We start from the raw sequence: 24,858 nt of genomic DNA on the forward strand, positions 1-24,858 counted from the left end.
TTAGGCTTATTTCTAGTTTCATAGCTAATATGCTTCCAATTTATTTGTCAGTTACTGAGGAAAGCAGCTGGGAGGGTTTTGATGAGACAGAGACTGCTGAACTGAATGTGCTTTCAGGAAATCTGACAGCAATATGTGGAAAAATAATCTTACATAAACTCTTATATTACACATGAAAGCAACCATGATAGATAACAAACACCCTGTACATGTTGTGATGCATTTTGACGCAGCCATTGTAGACTGCAGACACAGAGATAAATTTATGAGTGTCGGCATCTGCTCACCTTACTTATATAAATTTAATAGTCTTTGATGTCCATTTTATGTTGTTTGAGTCTTATTTCCGGGTCTCATTTTGTGTTTTATAATCTATGTTGTGTTGTTTTCTTTTTTATCTTACATTTGCAGATTAAAAAATATATCAATAGTAATCATTTTGTCATTTTGTAATATTTCTGTGAGACTGTGAAGTTCTGTTAACCATGCAGACCCAGGTTTGAAGGCCATGTTTTGTTGAAAGAAATCTCCAAAATTACACAATTTATCAGAGAAAGAAATTGTAGAAACAGAAGGAGTAGTTAGATTTTCAACTTTCCGACAGTCCTGAAAATGATCAAATGTGATGTGTGGTTCTGTTCAGAGAAATAGCAAAGTCTATGTATGCAATTGTGATGTTTCTTCAAAATGTTTTTATTCTAGTCTCATTTAACAATTTTCCAGAAACAAACCATTTTCACAAGATTCTGCAAGTACACAAAAACATTCTGCACTCCTTGACGCAACCGTGGCGCCATGCCTGACTGATCTGTGAAGAACAGGAAAAAATTCAGTTTTCAGAAGACCTGCGATGGTTGTGCCCGATAATGCTTGTGTTTTACATCCTGAAGAGAGGTGGTGCTTTGGCAACATTATACTTATACACATATTATAGTATCATGTGCACAATCTGGATCCATCTGTATGTGCAAATCATTCATACAAATGTTACCAGAACTTTAAATCTGTTATTCAGTGACTTAATACTGCCAAGTGCAGTTTTCTGTGACTCTACAGCATCTTGGCCTCACGGGAGGCAGGCTGCAGTATCTGAAGTGTAACAATGAGCTTGACTGATCTTCTGAACCAGGGGTACAAGAAGGCGTAGATGATGGGGTTCAGACAGGAGTTAAAGTAGAACAGACATATCACAAAGGCAGTAGATTTACTATTGAGAAGCGTTTCTTGGCCTGTGAGGGCAACACAGTAATATGGGCACATACATATTATAAACACAACTACAACAACACCAAGAGTCCTGGCTGCTTTCAGTTCAGATTTCTGAACAGTTGCTGTAACTGAGTGCTTGGTTGGTACAAGCTGAGAATGCATGGCATGAGCCTGAGACACAGCCACCACAAACACTCTCACATACAGAACTATGATGATTGTAATAGGAACAATGAAGGAAAAAATAACATCTGCAAGTCCACTAATGTAGTCAGTGACAATGGCACACTCTCCAACACAGGAGTTGTACCTGCCTGGCTGCTTCAGGGCGTCCTTCAGAACCAGAGTTTGAAAGATTGCAGAACTGATCCAGCACAGACACACACAGATTTGAACTCTTTGTTGTGTGATTTGAATACAGTAATGCAGAGGGTAACAAACGGCCACGTAGCGGTCAATCGATATCATCACCATGGTTCCTATTGAGGCTGAGGTGATGATGTATGCTAGATACTGATACAGAGTGCACATGAAGTCACCGAGGAACCAGCAGCCGTCTATAAGCACAATTTGAAAGAACATGAGGAGACCCACGAAGACATCAGAAACAGCCAGAGAGAGGAGGAGGAGGTTGGTGGGAGTGTGGAGCTTCCTGTGGAGGGAGAACAGCAAAAGATTCATCATTATTTATCAGGAAATGATCAGTCAGATAGAAGCAAACAGAGCAGAACATTGTCTCTTCAAAAACATTTTCTTTGCATGAATTATTCATTTCTACACATCAGTTACTGGCATAAGTAGAATAAATATTTTTCTACCTGAAGTGTGAGATGGAGATGATGACCAGGAGGTTGAGAATCACAGTGAGTAGAGAGATGCAGGACAGCAGGATGTGAACCAGCATTGCTTCAGAGTGAGAACGCTTCATCCTCCTGCAGGAGGAGTTGAAGAGCTGTGGAAAGCAGAGTTCAGGTTCCTCCATCACTGACATGAAGAGAAGCTGCTGAGATGTGGTGGTTGTTTGGTCATACGGCAGATTTATCTCTTCTGTTTCTTCCTCCGCACCTATGATACTGTTTTTTGTGGCCCATAGAGAATTATGTCAATGTCCATGTCTTTCATCATACCACAATATTTGCCATCTCCCTACATTCAAAAGTCATTGACTTTGTTGCAACTGTAACCAAGTTAGGACTTGTGAGGGTCTTCTGGTTTCTTTTAACACGGAACTGACAACGCCACCTAGGGACTTTCACCCTAAGAATGTTAAAAGTCCTGCCTCTCAACAGAGGGTTTCCCCTACTAAACACAGGTACGTGCACAAATGAATACAGAAGCGTGTATAGAAAAATATAAATCCAATTTTATTCTGATACAAAAATATGTTCAGCACACAACACACACTAATGTTAATATAAACGCAGTTATTAGAAATGGAGGTCACACAGGCCCTATGCAGCTATGGAGGGGAGAAACCTGATTACTGAGCCAGAGAACACAGCCACGACAACATAAGGATAAACACACACGGGGAGAAAACGAAACTAAACTCGAACCAAGCAGACTGATACAAAACTAGGCAAAACGACTACAAACTAAAAGAAAGAAACAACAAAATAAACAAGCAAAAAGACAAGGCAACAGAGGCAAAACTGTAATGAATCAAAGAAATGTTTAACCACAATCAAGCAACAGAACAATAACGATAAGCATAGACAAACATTTTGGTTACCTCGGCTGTCCGACCCTACACGTGCATGACGCCGCCGATAAACCGGGACACTGTCAGCGGACTCGGCACTGCACCCACAAAAGACTGGTCTTAAAAGGAGAAACAATATTAATAGAAAATCTAAAGCTTACCAGTGTTTTGCGTGCTGCACCGTGCATACCTGTCCAGGAGTGTTCAGGAGTATACTGGAGCTACGTCCGTCAATTGATTTGAACCCCCTGCTGCAATGGCCAACCCAATCATTAGTTCCCCCAAAGCTGTATGGCATGATGGCTAATCAGCCGGTCACACAACACTCAAGAACAAATTTGTCAGTGACTTGCCAGTCAACAGGGTTACTAAGAACATTACATTTCTGATGTTTGGATTGAGAGGTGCATTAGAAACGTTCAGGTATTTCACCTGTAAACATCAACAACCGCACTGATTTAAATTTGGCTCCCATCCATGTTAAAATCACCTCCTTGTGCATTTATTCTCTGCTCCCAGTGCTTCTGCAGCACTTGCAATGCTCCCTGGATTTCTAATTCTTTACATGTTTGAAACATCATCATGACAGGAGCTGAATCTTCTCAACTGTCAACATGACAACCCTTCAACTTGAATTTCATTTTGAGGAGGAAAAGCCAGAAACCACATTAAGACATGTGGCAGGATGGGCGGCTGGAGAGCAACAGTTGTTTTTTTAGGCAACGTACCCGGTTGTCATTATTGCGCTGTGTCAAAACACCCACATGTTATTGTACCACAGTTGAAGTGTTTGTTCCCCCCGAATGTTTTCTGTCTGATGCCTCAGAATGTTACAATTGAACTGCCTTGACATTCCAACCATTGGGGATGAATGCTTGGTACACAACCACATGGATGTTAAAGAAAACAGGAAGTGTGCTCCTGACCACACGCTTGTACTCCAGTCTTGGAGACTGCCGTTTCCACTGTTAGCTGCTGTTTCTTCTCTTGATGGTAGCTGCAGACACTCATCTGGTCCCCATGATGATCCTCCACATGAAGTTTGGATCATCTCAGCCGGTGACAGGCAAAGAATGTGATGTTTGCTCTCTGCGCCTGCCAGTAGTCTGAAATATGCAAGTAACAAACATCCTGTTGATGGTAACACAGTGTCACGCAGCATCCTGAATCATGACAGTTAGTGTTCACACATGTTGTGCATGCGTGACCATGACGTGTTCTGTGCACATGCACTAAGAACAGTGTGAGAACTTTCCCATCAAGCCTCATGTACATTTAGTATGGATGAGCTGAATAAAAATGATGATTCTTCTTATTCAGCAACTGTCTGCTTGCACACAAATCTGAGTTACCTGCTCACAGCATCTGTTATGTTGCAGTTTTCTGACATATGGATTGAGAGGTGCATTAAAAATGTTCAGGCATTCCACCTATAAACATCAACAACCACACTGATTTAAATTTGGCTGCAATCCCTGATAAAATCATCTCCTTGTCTATTGATACTCTACTCCCAGTGCTAATGCAGCACTTGCAGTGGATGGGACATCTTGCTCTGTAAGTGTTGGGGTTTAGACAGGAGTTAAAGTAGAACAGACATATCACAAAGACAATAGATGTACTATTGAGAAGGGTCACTATTCAAATACTTTGATAAATGACACTTAAGGATTATTATGGCATATTTTCCATTAATGTGTCTCTTACAGCTCTGAGGGTAAAGTGACTACATGCCAACAAAACAAATGTAAGGTCTGCAATTTCAGTATATTGTCTAGGTTACTTCATAAAATAAGCACACTGTGTATTCTGTAGATTACAGGTTAGGCTTTTAGCATTCCACACTAACCTGAATGATTTGGAAGTCAACTCTAGGACTGCAGTGTCCAGGTGGACTGGTTGATTGATCGTTCAGAATGCTGTCATCCAAACAAATTCCCATCAGTCTAAGAATTTCTGGTGTCACACTCCATCAACAGCCTTCCGGGTTTCATCCATTATTTTGTGGTGGCTTGAAGAACAAACTACCCATGGACACACCCATGTTTTCACAATTTTGAATTGGCCCAGCATAATGGAGACTGTGGGGTGCAATTTACTGCATTTAATGTTTACTGAATATGTCCTTGCAGTTGTCTCCTAACTAACTGAGATCATGTCAAGGAAGTTGTTGGTGTTTCTACATTTTGTTCAAACTGATGGACAAAAAGTGGAGTTTAGACTTTACAAACAGCAGTTTGTGCATCACAGCTCAGCAACCAAGGTGCAAATCATGTAAAAACCAAACTAATTATAGATTTACATTTCACATTAATGAGATACAGTGCATTTAGATGAAGTTTTACTGTGATGCAAAGATTTACACAATAGCAGGACTGTAGCACAACATTAAATGTATAAGTGCACTAGAAACATTTTGTCTCAAAAGTTTTTAAAGAATCCTGACAAACGGTCATGATTTCAGCATTGATCACAATAATTGTTATTATCGTTATGGACATGATAGTACAGCCCAACCTCACAGACATTAATAAATGGTAAAATATAAGGCTAACATTCTCGGTTTCAACACCCCGATCTGGATGGTGGCTTGCAGTAAGAGGAGCTGCTCTGGATTTTATACATATTCCATGTTTCATGTTTGCACCGTCCTGTAGTAGTACTTAATGTTTTCACCAAAATAATGATGGGAATTGTAGAGCTTTTACAGGCAAATGTTTGATTGCGATAGGTACATGGAACATACAACATAAAGTAGTACATGAGCAGATTTTATGGACATTGTCAGTCACTCCAGGCTTTTTATGGAATCACTTCTGGCTGACACCTGCTAACATCTATAAACAGCTAACTGGTCTGTGTTTTATTCCTCAATAGTTCCTATGCTGCTGCACCAGGTTACAGTGATTTCATGTGCTGCAAATACTAACTTTTCATGATAATTTAGGATTCATTTAGACTAATCAGGCTGCAGGAAGGGTCACTCAGGGCTCTGTGGAACATTTCGTTCACCTTTGGCTGACTTCATGATTCACCTTTGGAAGCTGCTAAGGTGCAGGATGACTTTATATTTTGTATAAAATTAAGTGATTCATATTTTTAAATTTTGTTTAGAAAGACTCTCGAGGCTGAAGATGTCACCATGCTGTGGTGTGTTATGCATCAAATCATCACAATGTGCTCTTCTTTTCATTCCATTCTCTCTTTTACACATGCATACATTCTGCATGACAGTCCAAAACCCAGGAGACCGGATTTATTTCAGCCGCTTAACAAGACAAACATCCAGTTAATGACCCTCCTCTGAAGCATCGAGGATTCACACCTTCTTGTGTTAATCACCAGCTGACTGCAAACTCTTGTCTCTGTGGCCTCAGCCCAATCAGAGGTGTGAACAAAAACTTATGTTCCACTGTGAACATACCGTGTAAAAAACACACATCAACACATGATGCAACCTTCTTGAGGAGACAACAAAGTGAACGTGATGCAACCTGCAATGTTTTTGTTACTGAGTTACGAAGTCTAAACTTTGTGTCTCTCTTGATAATAGACAGCAACGGTCAGATTTCATAACACACAGTTCTTTAAGATCCTTCTTGTTTTTGTAACCTAACGTATAGTTTGTATACTTATAATCTGCGTTTTTCTTATGACCTGTGCCTGATATTGTAAAGACTGTGTAAACTAGATGTCCAGGATTGCATGCTTATTGACTGCACTGACAGAAACGTAACCAGGCTACACACCCTTCACCTCACCTGCCCCTTTCTGTTGGTTCTCATTGCACATAGACACTGCATTCAGATTATTCATTTACACCTTCACAGAGTGTAAAAACAGGAACTGGATGCAAACCAACAGCTAAGACAGAAACACACAAAATACGTCAATCATGAGTAAGATGCACCAGTTTCTCATTAATCAATCGCTAAAAAATGAAAATGGGTCATTCACTGTGAAGTCAACCAAACCTGGAAAACAGTTTCCCCTCTGACCACCTCAGAATCATGTGGTTCTTCATCTCCAGTAACTTTATTAATGATCAGAGTTCTACCTTCATACTGTGAATAATTCCAGAGTTCCAGGTCCTTGAAGTCCATAGAGGTGGGTCCAGATTTATCACTTTTTAATGGACTTTTTCCATCATTTCTGACCCTCAGAACTTCATCAGTCCAGCAGATAGAACTATGACATTTAGGAGGAGAAACAAATCTGAGTTCTGGTAAAAACTGACACCAAATCAGTTTTACATCCATCCAGGTGTCACAGTCTAAAGAATAAATTTGTTTTTTGTTCATTTTTTCTTTAAATAACTGTGAGCATCAACATTATGGGATGTATCATAGATTCTGTGTCTAATAAAAGTCCTCATGTGATTGGTTGAAACTCTTTTCTCTGCTCAAACTAAAGATGAACGAGGTTTTCCTCTGCGGAAGTCCAACAGTTCAAAGTTCTGGCCCAGACACAGTTCTTTACCCAACTATGGTTCTGCCTTCCTGAACACCACGCAACAGAACCTGGTCCACATACGTTCCATCCGTACATATCCACGTTCTGTCTAACGAGCTTTGAGCATCAGTATTATGGGATGCATAATAGTGTGAACAGTAAAACTGCAGCAGTTTAATGTCTATGATGTAGAGTCATAGAAACAATCAATGGTACCCTAGATGTGTTTCTGTTTTCTGGTAATTCTCCAGAGAAAAATTTTAAAAGGTGCATTCTGGGTAAACTTTCAAGGCTCATATCAGCATGTGTGATCAGTGGTTGGTTAGAACAACTTCTACACAATGAAAGGATCATTTTTACACACAGAAGATACCAGAATGATCGAATAGACACCATTGTGACACTCACACAATTTATAATTTGAGATTCTTTTTCCTGAAGAAGTTAAAACCCTGTTGATAGATAGATAAATAGATAGATAGATAGATAGATGGATAGATAGATAGAACGATAGATAGATAGATAGCTAGAACGCTAAATAGATAGATAGTTTGCATGTTCTCCCTGTGCATGCATGGGTTTTCTCTGGGTTCTCCAGCTTCCTCCCACAGTCCAAAAACATCCTGAGGTTAACTGATTATTCTAAATTGTCCGTAGGTGTGAATGTGAGTGTGATTGTTTGTGTGTATGTGTAGCCCTGCGACAGACTTGTCCAGGTGTCCTCTGTCTTCACCCTCAGTCAGTTGGGATAGACTCCAGCCCCCCGCGACCCTAATGAGGATTAAGCGGTGTATAGGTAATGGATGGATGGATCCTCCAGAACCAGAACTATTGAGGACTAAAACACAGACCAGTCAGCTGCAGTTTCTAGATGACCTACATGTTGGTTGTTAAACTGTGACACACAAACTGCTGTCTGTGAAGTTCACATTCCACTTTTTGAACAAAATGCAGAAACACTGACGACTTAGTTTGGAGTTGACTCCCAGTAAATGTTCAGTAAATGTTAAATTATTTACGTTACAGTTACATTCTTTTGATTCTGACAGTTTTAAAGTATTCAGAGGTGACTAAAGTCAAGGTTTATCCAAGATATGGGTTCATCTTTAGTCAAACTGACTTCAGATGAATAATAAACCTTCTCAGGTCAATGTTAACTCTACACGGTTTGTTTTCTACGGCATGGAGCTGAAATACTGAAGGATGTGAAGCTCCCTCTCCTGTCCACTGTCAGTATTACATCAAAAATACAAACTGCTTCTCTTTTGTTATCCATACGGGGAATACAGTGGGTGATATATGTGTACCGACATGCATTTGCTGTGGAAGACCTTGAATCATTACCTGCTGTGCCTACACTGGGCTGTAATTTGTTCTTTATGGGGCATAAAAACATACAAGGACAACAGAACATTCAGAAATCAAGAGTAGTCGCATTTATATCAATAAATGTGATGGCAAATACAGCTACTGCCAAGTCCACCATCAGCCAAGAGGCTGGAGGGTCTTCAGTTAAATTAACCCTCTGAACTATTATTATTTAAATTTTTTTTTAGCTCTCCAGCCTCTATGGAAACTGATCCATAAGAGAAGAAAAATTGAAAATTAAAAAGTCTTTGAATATTTATTTCACAATTGAAAAACCTGGAATTAACAAGTACAACATGTTTCCAAGAGTCCACAGGTGTTACCAACATTGGGTAATAATGGTGGCGCTACATACTTTATATTTCTCACTATTTATATATTTACAGCCTCTAGTAACTGTGTTTTCCTCTCTACTCTGCTCATCAGCTGTAGAAAGATGTTTCACCATGCTGAATGTATCTCAAACAACTTTGTACAACCTCTGTATACTGTTTTTGAACTGTGCTACATTTATTTTATTGATCCAGTACATAAAATTGTTCAAAACTATTTAAAACTTGTCTCAAATAATATAAATTTGTTGAAAACGACTCAAGAATTGTCCAAAAAAAAACCATAATAAATGTCCAAAATCACTTGAAACGTGTCTAAAATGACTGAAACTTAGTTTGAGATTACCACCTTTGAGTCATTTTGGACATTTCTTGACTCTTTTGGACACCTTTAAGCCCAATGTTGAGTCCCACTGGTGTCCACAGGTGTTGCCAAAACTAAAACAATGTTGGTCTCCTCATAGTATAGAGGTTTATCTCTTTCCATGATTCCAACCTCTCCAGACTCTTCCTCTCTACTCTGTTCATCTTCTGTAGAAAGATGTTTCACCATGCTGAATGAATCTCCAACAACCTGCTCCTCTGTTCACTGTTTTTGAACCATGCTACATTTATTGTATTAGATTGCATTTTTCCTCCAAAGATGAACAGCTGTGCAGCAGAGGACAGTGTGGTCTCTTTATGCAGTCTTTGTCTCCCTCTGCTGTCTATCTTCAGTAGTACATTTTAAATATTGTGGATGAAGAGGTAAAACCTGACCATCCACACTTTCAGAGTCCATGTTTTCCGTTAGTTTACATTCATCATGGCTCCAGCGGTGGAGATGGATAACCGATCTACCCGCTGTAAGCACTGAAATCTGCATTCCTTTGACGAGGAGCTGTCCTCATTTCCACATAGGTGGAGTTCTCACACTCCTCTCTGTCGTCACTTTTCTGTAACACAAGAACACAAAAGTAACAGCGGGAGTTAGAGATCAGACTTTATATAGCACATTTCATTAGAGGGAGTTGTTATTTCTCTCTTTCATTGTTTTCTGTGTTGTTTTGGTCATGTTATGTCTTGTTTGTGCTGTTTTGTGTGGTTTTTTTTGCAGTTTTGTGCCTTATTTGTGCTCTTTTTTGTCTCTTTGAGTTTTTTTTTTGTCTCAACATTCTGTTGATGTTCAACTATTTCTACAGCCCTTCAGACTTTTCCTCTCTAATCTGCTCATCATCTGTAGAAAGATGTTTCACCATGCTGAATGGACCAACAACTAGAAGATGTTCCACCAAGCTGGATGGATCTCCAACTAGAAGATGTTTCACCATGCTGAATGGATCTCCAACAACTAGAAGATGTTTCTCCATGCTGAATGGATCTCCAACTACTAGAAGATGTTTCACCATGTTGAATGGATCTCCAACTACTAGAAGATGTTTCATCATGCTGAATGGATCTCCAACAATTCGAAGATGTTTCTCCATGCTGAATGGATCTCCAACTACTAGAAGATGTTCCACCAAGCTGAATGGATCTCCAACAACTAGAAGATGTTTCAACAAGCTGAATGGATCTCCAACTACTAGAAGATGTTTCAACATGCTGAATGGATCTCCAACTACTAGAAGATGTTCCACCATGCTGAATGGATCTCCAACTACTAGAAGATGTTCCACCAAGCTGAATGGATCTCCAACAACTAGATGTTCCAACATGCTGAATGGATCTCCAACTACTAGAAGATGTTCCACCAAGCTGAATGGATCTCCAACAACTAGAAGATGTTTCAACATGCTGAATGGATCTCCAACTACTAGAAGATGTTTCACCATGCTGAATGGATCTCCAGCTACTAGAAGATGTTTCAACATGCTGAATGGATCTCCATTTAGAAGATGTTTCTCCATGCTGAATGGATCTCCAACTACTAGAAGATGTTTCACCATGCTGGATGGATCTCCAACAACTAGAAGATGTTTCTCCATGCTGAATGGATCTCCAACTACTAGAAGATGTTTCACCATGCTGGATGGATCTCCAACAACTAGAAGATGTTTCTCCATGCTGAATTGTTCTCCAACTACTAGAAGGTGTTTCACCATGTTGGATGGATCTCCAACTAGAAGATGTTTCACCATGCTGAATGGATCTCCAACAACTAGAAGATGTTTCTCCATGCTGAATGGATCTCCAACTACTAGAAGATGTTTCACCATGTTGAATGGATCTCCAACTACTAGAAGATGTTTCATCATGCTGAATGGATCTCCAACAATTCGAAGATGTTTCTCCATGCTGAATGGATCTCCAACTACTAGAAGATGTTCCACCAAGCTGAATGGATCTCCAACAACTAGAAGATGTTTCAACAAGCTGAATGGATCTCCAACTACTAGAAGATGTTTCAACATGCTGAATGGATCTCCAACTACTAGAAGATGTTCCACCATGCTGAATGGATCTCCAACTACTAGAAGATGTTCCACCAAGCTGAATGGATCTCCAACAACTAGATGTTCCAACATGCTGAATGGATCTCCAACTACTAGAAGATGTTCCACCAAGCTGAATGGATCTCCAACAACTAGAAGATGTTTCAACATGCTGAATGGATCTCCAACTACTAGAAGATGTTTCACCATGCTGAATGGATCTCCAGCTACTAGAAGATGTTTCAACATGCTGAATGGATCTCCATTTAGAAGATGTTTCTCCATGCTGAATGGATCTCCAACTACTAGAAGATGTTTCACCATGCTGGATGGATCTCCAACAACTAGAAGATGTTTCTCCATGCTGAATGGATCTCCAACTACTAGAAGATGTTTCACCATGCTGGATGGATCTCCAACAACTAGAAGATGTTTCTCCATGCTGAATTGTTCTCCAACTACTAGAAGGTGTTTCACCATGTTGGATGGATCTCCAACTAGAAGATGTTCCACCATGCTGAATGGATCTCCAACTACTAGAAGGTGTTTCACCATGTTGGATGGATCTCCAACTAGAAGATGTTCCACCATGCTGAATGGATCTCCAACTACTAGAAGGTGTTTCACCATGTTGGATGGATCTCCAACTAGAAGATGTTCCACCATGCTGAATGGATCTCCAACTACTAGAAGGTGTTTCACCATGTTGGGTGGATCTCCAACTAGAAGATGTTCCACCATGCTGAATGGATCTCCAACTACTTGCTCCTTGTTTTTCTTTTCAGTCTCTCTTCATCTCTTGTTGTTTTGTGTCACATTTGTGTCATTTTGTTGTGTTTTTTTCCCATTTTGAGTCATTTGTTGTCTTGTTTTTTTTGTCATTTTGTGTCTATTTTTTGTCTCGTGTAGTCTCTCATTTGTCAATTTGTCTAGTGTTTTGTTGTTTTGTGTCACATCTCTGTTTTCTTCTTGTTTTATTGTGTTCTGTCTCATTTTGTAATTTTGATTCTAATTTGTGGTGTTTTATGTCTTCTGTCACTTTGTCCTGTTTTTTGCCCTTTTGTGTCATTTTTTTCTCTTGTTTTTGTCATTCTACGTGTTATGTGGGTCGTTTTATGTCCGGTTTTTTATGTTTTAGGTCTTGTTTCTGTTATTTTGTGTCTCTTATTGATGTTTTTCTGTCTTCATGTTTCCTCCAGACTTTTTCTCTCTACTCTGCCCATCATCAGTAGAAAGATGTTTCTCCATGCTGAATGGATCTCCAACTACTGTCTCCTCTGTTCACTGTTTCTGAGTCATGCTGACTTTATTTATTCATCCAGCAGCTTTGGTTTTCCTCTCAGTCTCTCTCTGGAAACACTGCCTGCAGTTCAACCTTTAAACTCCTTTTTATAGGATGTGGTGCAAACAGTTTATTTTAGCCATCTATTAAAATGAGACATGTAAAATGATGTCATTTTGATGAAATGTCATGGTTTTAAGCTCAGATTTCTCTATGCAACTGTGTATCACAAATTTTTAATTCAACACCAAATGATTTCTTTCTGTTTTCCAAATTAAATTTTTGCTAAAAACCATCACATGGTACATTCAAGGGCTTTATGGTTTCTGGCTCTGATAAATGATGGAATTTTCGTGATTTTTCAGATGTAACAGGCCTGTTTCACCCCTTTGCTGGGTTTTGGGGTTCAGTTTTTCCTCTCCTCTCAGTGACTGCTTACACAAATACTGTCGATGCAAAGCTGCCTCTCTTCATTAGACCGTGATCTATTTCATGAAGTTTCTTTATTATCTGGAGCAACTTTTCCAACCATAGACTTCACCATGCTCCTGTCTTCTGCAACTCGTTTATTCTCCTTCACTCCAGCTGCTCTGATTGTTTGCTAGTTAGTTGATGTAAAATGCATCATCACTGGTGTGCTAATGTGGAAAAACAGACAGATGGACTCTTGTCCTGACTCATGTTAGTGCAGGGTCATAAATCTTGGCCTAAAAGACACTTTGGTCTGATAGAGAAGTTGTTTTGATGTCTTTAGACTTTTTCCCTCCTCTCACCTTCAGGTGCATGAAGTTGTACAAAAAAATCCCTACTTTGCTTGTGAAAAATGACTTACAAACAGATGCATTTTCTGATCGCGCATGTCTCATTGTACAACAGATTTGTTAAATTTTTGAATGCACAAGTAAACTAAACTTCATCTTCCATCAGGGGGTTGAATATTTTAACTGGACTTCCAGATGTGGTCTGGTTACCTTCCACAGACTTACAGTTTTCTGTAAAAACACGACTCCAAAACTCAGCGTATTATTCTGAGCTGTTTGTGCACCTCTGATGTGCAAACACAGGACATAAAATGAAACTTTCTGTTTAGACCTTTATTTAGTTCAAACCAGAGAGGAAGTGATGAGTCTATAAATGGCAGAGGAGGGTTTAGGTGAGCTTCCTTTGACCCTGTTCTGGTAAACGCTGCTCTCAATTCAGAACATAAGTATAAGTTCAGGTTTAAAAGCCAGAGATCAGCTGTTATCGACGCCTAAATAAGACATAAAATGGTAAAGTGATTCCTCAGTGTTGAGATTTTAGTGCATAATATAATAAATATGTACAGAGCAGAAAAATCAAACCTTGTTTCAATGCTGTGTTCCCTCCATGCTGTTGTTTGATGTATTGTGATTTAATGTGTAATCAGGATCGACTGATGTTGACTGAATTTTTCAGGGCCGATACTGATGCAGATTATCGGTGAACAAGAAAGACCGATAACCGATACTCAGAACTGATATAGACTAAATGTAGTGTTTTAGCAGCATGTGCTAGCAGAGAACCTGTCATTCATTACTAGACTTCTTCAGTAATAACATGACTATAACTGAATATGTAAAATAGAAACAGGAGTTATTAATTATCTCCTCTGTAATGTGACTGAGATTGATCAGTTTGTCTCCTGCTGATCTTTTATTAATCTGTCACTTTTTTTTCCCACTAAGGTCCAGACCTTCAAACATTAATAATTATTGTTTTCCACCTTGGGTTCATCTGGGGCTGCTTCTAACTTGCAGATAAACCAAGCTAATTTAAATATTAAAGGAAAGACATTACAGTATTATTAAATATGGAGATTAGTTTAAGTAATTTAGATATTAAGGCTAAGTAAATACTTTATTCTTAATTACAGATATTGTCCTAATTTAAATATTAAGGCTAAGACATTATCGTGTCATTAGTTATGGAAATTAGCTAAATCAATGTAAGTATTAGGGCTAAGAATCTGCAGTGTTTTTAATTACTGATATTTTCCTGACTAAATATTAAGGCTAAGACATTACAGTGTTATTAATTACAGAAATTAGCTACACCAATCTAAATATTAAGGCTAAGACCTTAAAGTATTACTGCTTTTATAGCTAAACCTAACTAATTAATATGTTATGGCTAAGACATTACGGCATTATTAATAATGGAGATTAACCTGTTTAATTTATATATAAGGCTAACACTTTACAGCAATATTAATTGGCAGATTATCCTAACCAACTTAAACATTAAGGGTAGGACCATATAGTTTTTATTTTTTGTGGAGATTAACCTGATTAATTTAAATATATAGACCCTACAGTATTATCAATTATCGAGATTACAACAAAAATATACATGAAAACTCCCCAAAATTCAAGGATTCCCTCCATCCTTTATGAGCTAGCTTTGTTTTTGTATTTTTATGTTTTATCTATTGATATTAATCTAATATATATTATGTATTTGCATTTTTCCTAGTTATATTGGTGGAAAGAAAAGACTTTCTTGTACCAGGAGGTAAATTCTAGCAGAACCAGGCCCAGTGAGGACAGTCATCTGCCTCAACCGACCCAGACAGGTAAGCAAACAGACACCTGGACGTGTGATGTAGAGAAGGACAAGATAGTCACCATGAGTCTGATGTAGAAGGACGTGATGACACAGCTGTACAGCAACGTCAGGGTCAGCAGACCAATCAGAATCCACCGGACCAGATCAGACTGAGGCTGAGGCTGATGGGTGAGGGGAGGGTTGGAGGAAGGCCTGCATCGCTCCTCAGCTTCCTTCTGACCTGAATGTAACAAAATGAGGTTATTTCCTGTTTTTCTTCAGCGGTTTGCCTGCTAAAAACCTTGAATCTGACAGCAGAATCCGGAAGTCGACATTATAGTTAAATTAAAGCCCCAACAAATGCGGGCAGGACGACAAGTTCAACACTGAAAGTAGCGCCGGGGTACAGCAGTCATCAGTAATGTGGGTGTAGTTTGATGAAATCTGTCAAACAACCCTACAGGCGTCATCACATTCTGATTCAGAAATTCCCAAAGCTAAGAAAACTGTGACGTCTTTTTTTTTCATCCACCTTAAACCGAAACAAAGAGCTCAGAAAATAACAGCACAGACAGAATGAAACTTCACCAAATACCTCCTCCAGCTGTAACAGGTTATATCAGTGTAGAATATTATGTTAGTTGACCACATGCAAAGTCTGGGCTCAGAGGTAACAAATGTTTTTGAGTTTTAAAGGCTTAAAGAAGGTGGAGTCATGGATGAAGTTATTTATGGGACCACTTTTGAGAAATTTGAGGTACTATGAGTTGGAAAATCCCGATTTTTCTTTCATCTCAGTAACAATATCATGGAACTCTTCCATTTGGGACGCTATCAGGGTGTTTTTATTATCATACCTGCTCATTGATAGATCTAATATTGGTCATTAATGCAACAACATGTCATTTTAATATTTTAGATTTTGACTGGCACCAAACTCTCCATTTTAAAGCTCCTATTGGTGCAAATCACAGAAAAAGCTTCAACCTCTTCGGGTGAAAAATAGAAGTTTTCTGGTTGGTGTAGTATCGTAACGGACAGAAACATTGAAATCTTTTGACCAGTTTCTGCCTTTGACCCCCATTGTATAACTGGTTTGTATTATTTAATCAGTCACCACCACAAGGGCAGGGATTTCTACAAAGAGACACAAAATTACCACCAAAGAGGCAAAATTTCCATAAAGAGATACAAATTTCCACAAGAAGACACAAAATTTCCACAAGAAGACACAAAATTACCACAAACGGACACAAAATTACCAAAAAAGAGACAAAATTACCACAAAAAGACACAAATTACCACAAAATGGGCCAAAATTTCCACAAAGAATTGAATTTGAGTTTTGATTCAGTGAAATAACGTTGCAGATATTTGTAGTACGACTGTGAGGCAACTTGATCTTCAAACATATTGTGGTAAAATTACCACAAAAGACACAAAATCAGCACAACGGGACATAAATTACTACAAAAGACACCAAGTCACCACCAACAGACACAAAATTACCTCCGAAGAGGCAAAATTACCACAAAAGACACAAAATCACCACCAAAGAGCCAAATTACCACAAACAGACACAAATTGCCAAAAAGAGGGCTGAAATTCCAAAAAATCTCCACAAAAAGGTAAATTTGCACCATGATGTAACTGGTTTGTATTTTTCTATCAAAGCAGGTTGAACTATTGAAGACCAGATGTTCAGATCAATGAGTCGACAAACTTTCGTCAGGTTTAGTGGAGAAAAATTATTAAATTATGTGAAATACTTTAATATTACAACCTGCCATTGAGTAGGTTTATGGTATTTTCAGAGTAAAAAACATCTGAATGTGTCATTTCGATGAGCAGAGATGAAGCTTTAGGGGTTTAAACGATGCCAGACTAGTTAAACTGAAAACAAAGTTAGAAAATCAAAGCTGTAGTGTGAACTTGACCTGGTTTTCATCCGTCTGTCGTAGTTTTTTGAGCAGAGTTGACGTGTTTCACCTTGTTTACGTACCTGGCAGTAGTCGGGTCGGTGTTCCTTTCTCCGTATCATCTATATCACCTATTTTCAGCGTCATCTCGCACTCATAGGTCATCTTCATCTCCTCTGGTCCGATGTTGAGAAGGATGAAGGTGAACTTTTTGTCGCTCTCACGATACATGACGATGTTCTTGCAGTCTTTCTTCTCTTTCTGGCAGAGGATCGAAGATTTTCCCATTCTGAGAATAAACAAAGAAATACTAGATGGATAACCAGCTTCACTCGGCCTTTACAGTCTCATTGGTTAAAGAGTTAAAGTAAGAATTTACCATTTTGGAAAACTGATTGTTTTTTTCCCCCAAGAGTTAGATGAAGAGACCACGACAGAATAGGTTAAACAAGCCATTCATAAATCCATTACTTCACAAGGTCATTTTGTACCGTTAAACCAAGTGAATTCATGGGGATTCTTTTTTGTTCCTGTCTTATTTTTCTTCACTCTGGTTCATTTTTAAAGTCCTACAGCTCTGTGGAACCAGAACAACATGAAGGAACAGGGCGAACTCAGAGATGCCTTCTGTCAGTAGGACAGTTACAATGACAGAAACCATAAAAACAAGAGAAAAATAATTCTGATTTTCTGGAAATTTGTTTTACAAACTCTATAAACTCTGCATTTTTTCACACTATTTTGAACATGTAGAATGTACACTACCGTTCAAAAGTTTGAGGTCACTTAGAAATGTCCTTATTTTTGAAAGAAAATCAGAAGATAACATTAAATGAATCATAAATCCAGTGTAGACTTTGTTAATGTGGTAAATGACTATTGTAGCTGGAAACAGCTGATTTTTAATGGAATATCTCCATAGAGGTACAGAGGAACATTTCCAGCAACCATCACTCCTGTGTTCTAATGCTACATTGTGTTAGCTAATGGTGTTGAAAGGCTCATTGATGATTAGAAAACCTTGTGCAGTTATGTTAGCACATGGAGAAAAGTGGGAGTTTTCATGGAAAACATGAAATTGTCTGGATGACTCCAAACTGTTGAACAATATGTATCTTCCAGCAACTTGCTCCTCTGTTCATCATTTATTTTATTGATCCAGTAGGTTTTTATTTTACTGTCAGTCTAAAATTGTCAAAATTATTTGAAAGTTGTCCAGAGTAACTTAAAATTGTCAACAAAAGTAACAGTTTCCAAAATAACTCAGTTGGTCTAAGCTAACCCAAAACATGTCCAAAATGGCTCAGAATTGGACTCAAGTTTGAGTTTTTTTTTCTTTTTCGAAAGGCATACTACAGATTTTGAACTGCCTCCATGTTTCCAGACTTTTTCTCTCTACTCTGCTCATCATCAGTAGAAAGATATTTCTCCATGCTGGATGGATCTCCAACAACTTCCTCCTCTGTTCACTGTTTCTGAGCCATGCTGACTTTATTTATTCATCCAGTAGCTTTTTGTTTTACTGTCAGTCTAAAATTGTCAATAATGATTTGAAACTTGTCCAGATTACTTTAAAATTGTCCAAAAAACTCCCAAATCATTTCCAAACTGACTGAAAAATTGCCCAAAATAACTCATAAGTCTGTCTAAGCTAACCAGTGAAGTCCAAAATAACCCAAAATGACTCAGAATTTGACTCAAGTTTGAGAGTTTTATTTTTTCTAAAGAAATACTACAGACTTTGTACTGTCTCCATGTTTCCTCTCCAGACTTTTTCTCTCAAACAGGTTTCACCATGCTGAATGTATCTTCCAACAACTTACGCCTCTGTTCACTGTTTCTGAGCCTTGCTGACTTTATTGTATTGATCTGGAACCAGTCCATCATGACTTCTCAGTTGAGATACGCATAATTATTATTTATTTGTTCTTATAGGATCTAGTGTAAAAGGTTTATTTTATAAAGTGATATTGAAAAAACATCACAATTTTATGCTTAGATGTGGTAATTTCTCCTCATGGAGTTTAGGTCACACATGATGCGTTCAAGTCCAGTTGAAAAGTTGAAAATCCAATCTCTATCTGCTTTTTTTGGCTCATAAATGGTGTAATGTTGTTTTTTTTGTAAATGACTGGTGGGTTTCGGAGTTCAGAAGATTAATGACAGCATTATGCTACGTACGGTAATTTGCTGTAGAGTCGAACGTCTTCAACAACAACATCGGCTTGTTGGTCGTGTTCACAGCTGATCAGAGCCGACTGATCTGGGTTCACAGTCCGATTCACTGGTTGGGTCACGTTGAAACCTGACGAATGAAAAGGATTTAGTTTGTACTGGAAAACACAGAATCAAGCTTGTTTCTTGTTTCATCATCCTGTTCAAAAACTGGGGTGAATGTTTTCATTCAGCACTTTTTCTGTTTTCTTTTAAAACCATGTCAAGATTAGTAATAAGTTTGTTTATACACTAACTATGAGTTTGTGTCTGAAATACAAATACAGTGGTCCCTCGCCAGATCGCGGTTCACTTTTTGCAGTCTCACTGTATCGCAGGTTTTGAAATTGCATTTGGTATGGTGGATTTTTCACTTTACCGTGGGATTATGCGGTGTATAGGCATTTTTATATATTCATTGTTGTGGCGAGCTGTGTTGAAGAACGATGCTGGCAAAAGGATAGCTACCTTTTATGCACTATGAAACAGGCAGATGCTTTTATTTTGACACACACAAAGTTGCTCTATTGAAAATGCTGCAGGAAGTCATCAAACACACTACACTTCACACTCACGGTCCTGACAACACAACACTTAACCAGACTAACTAGGCTGACCAAACCACAAAAACACAATTTAACACAAACACTAATAACACTGTAACACTGACATAAACCACAATAATGGCATTTAAACCCCCAACACCCCAAACTCCCATGGTGCATTGCAGCACAACAGTTCAGTCATAGTGACCAGCTCTGCAGTCGCGGCATTATTTAAATTATTTTTGCAGTAAAATAAGTATTTTCCAGCCTAAAAAATTTAAAACAATATAAAAAATATAAGAGATAATAATTAAAACATATTTAAAAGAATATTTAGTCATAATAAAACTCATAGCGTACAGCGCTGGGCTCTGATTGGCTCAGCAACCGTAGCATCATCCGATCCATCTCCCATGTGCAGCAGCGTTCAGCATCTGGCCTTGTCCATTTCACAGACGTCTGATCGCTGCGCATACTGTTGCTCTGTGGTGTGTGAAGAGGGTGTACAAAGCCTTAATATGTATAAATAATAATATAAATATGGTCGCTTCTTCACGGATTTTCGTCTATCGCGGGTCTAGAACGTAACCCCCGTGATAGACGAGGGACCACTGGATCTGCAAGTTCTGTTCATCTCATCACATCATTCAAATCTGACCAGATCATGGGGTAATTATTAGAATGGTTAATAAATATAACATGTAAACCACTGCTTCAGTCAGCAGATGGTGAAATCTTACCATGACTTGGGTTGAAGATGATGCCAAGATAAACCGTGACGATGATAAAGATGTTCAAGCTGCATAAAGTCATCTCAGTGATAAAAAAAAAATAAACCAGATAAGATCTAAAAACCGCCCCACTGCACCTTGTACTGACAATCTCCTTATTAAACTGGAAAATGTCCGTTTGCAGGTTGAGCTCGATGCTGTCTTCTGTGTTTGTGCAGCTCCTGCACTCTGAGCTGCTGTTTTGGTTTTTCTGTGGGTGGCACTTTTTCCTGCAGTAGTCATGCAATGGTTACTCTTTTTTTTTTTCTGTTTCTATTCTCACAAACCAGCAGCACTTGAAATCACACCACTGCCTGAGCTGCAGGAAATACAGAGCTGTTTCCCTCTGTGGAAATTTTTTAGAATGTACAGGTTATGTACACATTAATGCCATATGTAGAGCAGGCCTTTTGGAAAAACATAACTTCTGCTTTTCATTCGTCATCATCAAGATGTACAGTCAGGTCCATAGATATTTGGACATTGGCATCATTTTCAGCATTTGGGCTCTGGCCACCACCACAATGGATTTGAAATGAAGCAATCAAGATGTGCTTTAAGTGCAGACTTTCAGCTTTAATTTGAGGATATTTACACCCAAATCAGGTGAACGGTGGAGGAATTGCAGCACATTTTATATGAGCCCTCCACCCTTTTAAGGGACCAAAGGGATCATTTACAAAGAGGAGATAAAAGCTCTAGAGTTCATTTCAAGTGTGATATTTGGAACCTGTTGAGGTCAACTCTCAATATGAAGTCCAAAGAGCATCATTATCAGTGAAGGAAGCCGTCATTAGGCTGAAAAATCTAAACAAACCCATCAGAGAGAGCAGAAACAGATGTGGCCAGACCTACTGTTTGGTACATTCTTAAAAAGAAAAAACGATCTGGTGAGCTCAGCGACGCCAAAAGACCTGGAAGACCACAGAAAACAAGTGTGGTGCATGACAGAAGAATCCTTTCCCTGATCAAGAAAACCCCTTCACAACAGTGACCAGATCCAGAACACTGTCCAGCAGGTAAAAGTCAACAAAAAAGAGAAGACTTCAGCAGAGGGAATACAGAGGGTTCACCACAAGGTGAAGAGCCAGATTACAGTTTGCCAAAAAAAAAAAAAACTCTAAAAGAGCCTGAGCAGTTCTGGAATAACATCCTATGGACACATGAGACAAAGATCAACTTGTACCAGAATGATGGGAAGATAAGAGTCTGGACAAGGTGAGGAACTGCTCAAGATCCAAAGATGCCACCTCAGCTTTCATGGTGGCCATTTTGTGTTTCTGTGGTTCTTTTTGTGTTCTATTTTGGCCATTTTGTGTTTCTGGTTCTTTTTGTGTTCTATTTTGGTTATTTTGTGTTTCTATAGTTCTTTTTGTGTTCTATTTTGGCCATTTTGTGTTTCTGGTTCTTTTTGTGTTCTATTTTGGTTATTTTGTGTTTCTATAGTTCTTTTTGTGTTCTTTTTTGGTCATTTTGTGTCTCTGGTTCTTTTTGTGTTCTATTTTGGTCAGTGTGGCTCTTTTTGGTTGTTTTTGTCCAATTTTTAGCTGTTTTGTGTCACATCTTGTTTGTTTTGCACCACTTTGTAACCTTTCTTTCTGTTTTTGGTCATTTTGTGGCTCATATTGTTATTACTATTCAACTCATACATGGATCCTGTTAGTTTGGAAATCAACTCCATGTTGAAAAGTCAGGTCAGGTCGGGTCGGTTCAGACTTGTGAAAATGTTGGAGTGTTCACAGGTAGTCCAAAAATAGGGATTTAATCTAATGTAAAGCTTTTCTCTTTATGAAATTCACACTAGAGGTTGTTCAGTCAGAATTTGGTTGGATGTCAATTGACGAATAAATCGATCTGAATACTACAGACCTGCTTTCTATAATTATTATGACGTCTTGACCTTTCCATGAAAAGTGCCCCAATGTGACTTACTATGTTACTTATTGATGTAACTCTGGTGAATTCAGTAGCTGTTGGGTAAACTTTGGCTCAGCTGCTGTAAATGTGTTGTTTAAATAAGGGTGACTTCTATTACAGTTAACTGCTGTATAAATCAAACTGAACTGAAAGGTGTCGTGTTCTCTGTGGTGAACAGAGCTGATGTGACTCATGAGATCTTATTTTGCTTCATCTGTCAAAAGATTCAAACTGCAGTTTGGCGTTTTTTGTTTTTTTTTAATTTCAGAAAGTGACACATGGTGCTTTTACAAGATCTCAGCACCTCAGCCTTCACCGATTAGACGTCTGTCGTTCTTAGTTGGGCATGAATAAGACTTTCTGGGGGTGAAAGCACTGAAAAATGAGGCAGAATGGATGTTGAAGTCATCATAAAACTGAAAAATAATCCTATATTTGCCAGCTAAAGTTACATTTTACTCAGATCTGTCACTGTGAGCTTCATTGTGCAGTTTGACATTCTAAGTTTATTAGCATTAATCTGCTGATGATGGAGATTTTCTTGATTTTCTGTTTTTTTTTTAATATTTTTTAAATATTTGAATAATTAGTTTTTTAATGAGATGTCATTTTATGAACGTCTGATTAGTTCGTTCATGATTATTAAAGGCTTGTGCAGCTTTAACTACTATCAATAATATTACAACAACAACAATAATATATAATATAATATTTCAACAATAAAACATTAGACAAGACAACAAAACAAGACGCGGTAAAAAGTAAAACTTCTGGTTCTGAACTTGTATAAAAATTAAATAGAAATATTGGAGAACAGGACAAACAACTGAGTTTACCACTGCCGTCTGTGATTGTCTTTATTAGCATGAAGTTTCTTTCTGTGAAACTGGATTCTGTGATCAGATGTGGCTAAAGAATAGTCAGCAGTGTTATTCCACATCCTGTTTTTCATGGTTTTGTGCGTCTGTGAAGACTTTTGTGCGTAACACCAGTAGAAACCACAGTCTGAATTCTGCTCTCTGATTGGTCCTCTGCTCCTGTTTGAGATTAGATAAAATGAAAACTGTGCGTCTGTCAAAAACACTCAAATGCTTTTTTTTTTTTTTTTTTTTAAAGTTTAATTTTTATCTGCCATCAGTGCAGCATTTTTTTTTTCTTTCTTCAGCAGGTTTTTTCAGGCCACGCGTGAAAAACAAATTCAGTAGATTATTATGGTTTAACACCAACACAGCAGAGTTAGGGGAGAAACCGCTGCTGAATGATTTTTCTTTACTGTTACAGCAGCATGAAAACAGACCAAAGGCTGGAAATACCAGATGGACGTTTATGGTCGACCATTTTAAGGCCTCGAATTTTACATTAGGCCGTCACACACAGTCGCCCTGTTTTTAAAACATACCTGATTTATCGTCTGTTTTCCCCTAAATGGGACCATAATTTACTAAATGAACACCATGCTGTTTTGGAGGGGACTTGGAATAAGATACTGAGAACATAAACTTGATAGAAAAATGTTTCCTGAGGTGACAGATGAAGTGAAAAGCAGGCTCATTTTCTTGTAGACTTTTCTACAGTAAGGCTTCAGTTTGCTACCAGGAGTCGCCCCCTGCTGGCTGACCACTGGCTCTTCACCTTTTATATGCAGTCTGACTCAAACATCTGTTTTATGGATTGCAATGAAATTTTATGGGTGCATCCTACTGACTTATTTGGCTGTTTTTCTGTTTTATAGTGGATATTTCTTAGCAGTTCAGAAAAACTTCAACTCACAGGGGACAACATGCACCATTTTTCTTGTTGTCTACACATCCACTATCGGTCAAAAGTTGTGCAACACCCCAATTTATCCATTTTTTATTGGGAATTCTGCATGTTAATTTCTCATTGTACTCTGAAATGAAAGCATAGAACAAATAAACAAATTAAGTTAAAAAAAAAAAACAACTCAGAAACCAAAATGTCTTCTAAACTTTTGACTCATCAAAGCACCTCCTTTGGCTGATATAACAGCTGAACACACTTATTCTTTCCACAGTGGAAATCAAATATTTTTCAGAAAGTTATTCCAACTCTGTAGCAGAAGTTCCCATAAATGTGTGGAACTTATAGATTGCTTTGCTTTCACTCTTCTGTCCAGTTCATCCCAAACCAGCTCCATGGGTTTCAGTC

General features: G+C 38.3%; 3 protein-coding genes across 3 annotated transcripts in view; 1 reads left to right on the top strand and 2 right to left on the bottom strand.

Annotated features, from left to right (window-relative positions):
* LOC111584947 (ras-associated and pleckstrin homology domains-containing protein 1-like) overlaps positions 1 to 24,858 on the top strand; it is a 194,798-nt gene that overhangs the window by 41,808 nt on the left and 128,132 nt on the right. The window lies entirely within an intron of this gene.
* LOC111582825 (trace amine-associated receptor 13c-like) lies at positions 743 to 2,200 on the bottom strand. Its single transcript, XM_023291678.3, has 2 exons — positions 2,028 to 2,200; positions 743 to 1,861 (listed from the first exon to the last, which is right to left on the bottom strand). Exons 1-2 carry the CDS (start codon positions 2,198 to 2,200, stop codon positions 1,051 to 1,053), a joined length of 984 nt encoding a protein of 327 aa, XP_023147446.3. The 3' UTR covers positions 743 to 1,050.
* LOC129350081 (uncharacterized) lies at positions 8,962 to 20,960 on the bottom strand. Its single transcript, XM_055015549.1, has 5 exons — positions 20,743 to 20,960; positions 19,425 to 19,548; positions 17,327 to 17,532; positions 15,405 to 15,565; positions 8,962 to 9,998 (listed from the first exon to the last, which is right to left on the bottom strand). The coding sequence occupies exons 1-5, from the start codon at positions 20,813 to 20,815 to the stop codon at positions 9,900 to 9,902; spliced, it is 663 nt and encodes a 220-aa protein (XP_054871524.1). The 5' UTR covers positions 20,816 to 20,960; the 3' UTR covers positions 8,962 to 9,899.

This window comes from Amphiprion ocellaris, chromosome 11 (genome assembly GCF_022539595.1).
Source record: "Amphiprion ocellaris isolate individual 3 ecotype Okinawa chromosome 11, ASM2253959v1, whole genome shotgun sequence".
Lineage (NCBI taxonomy): Eukaryota > Metazoa > Chordata > Actinopteri > Pomacentridae > Amphiprion > Amphiprion ocellaris.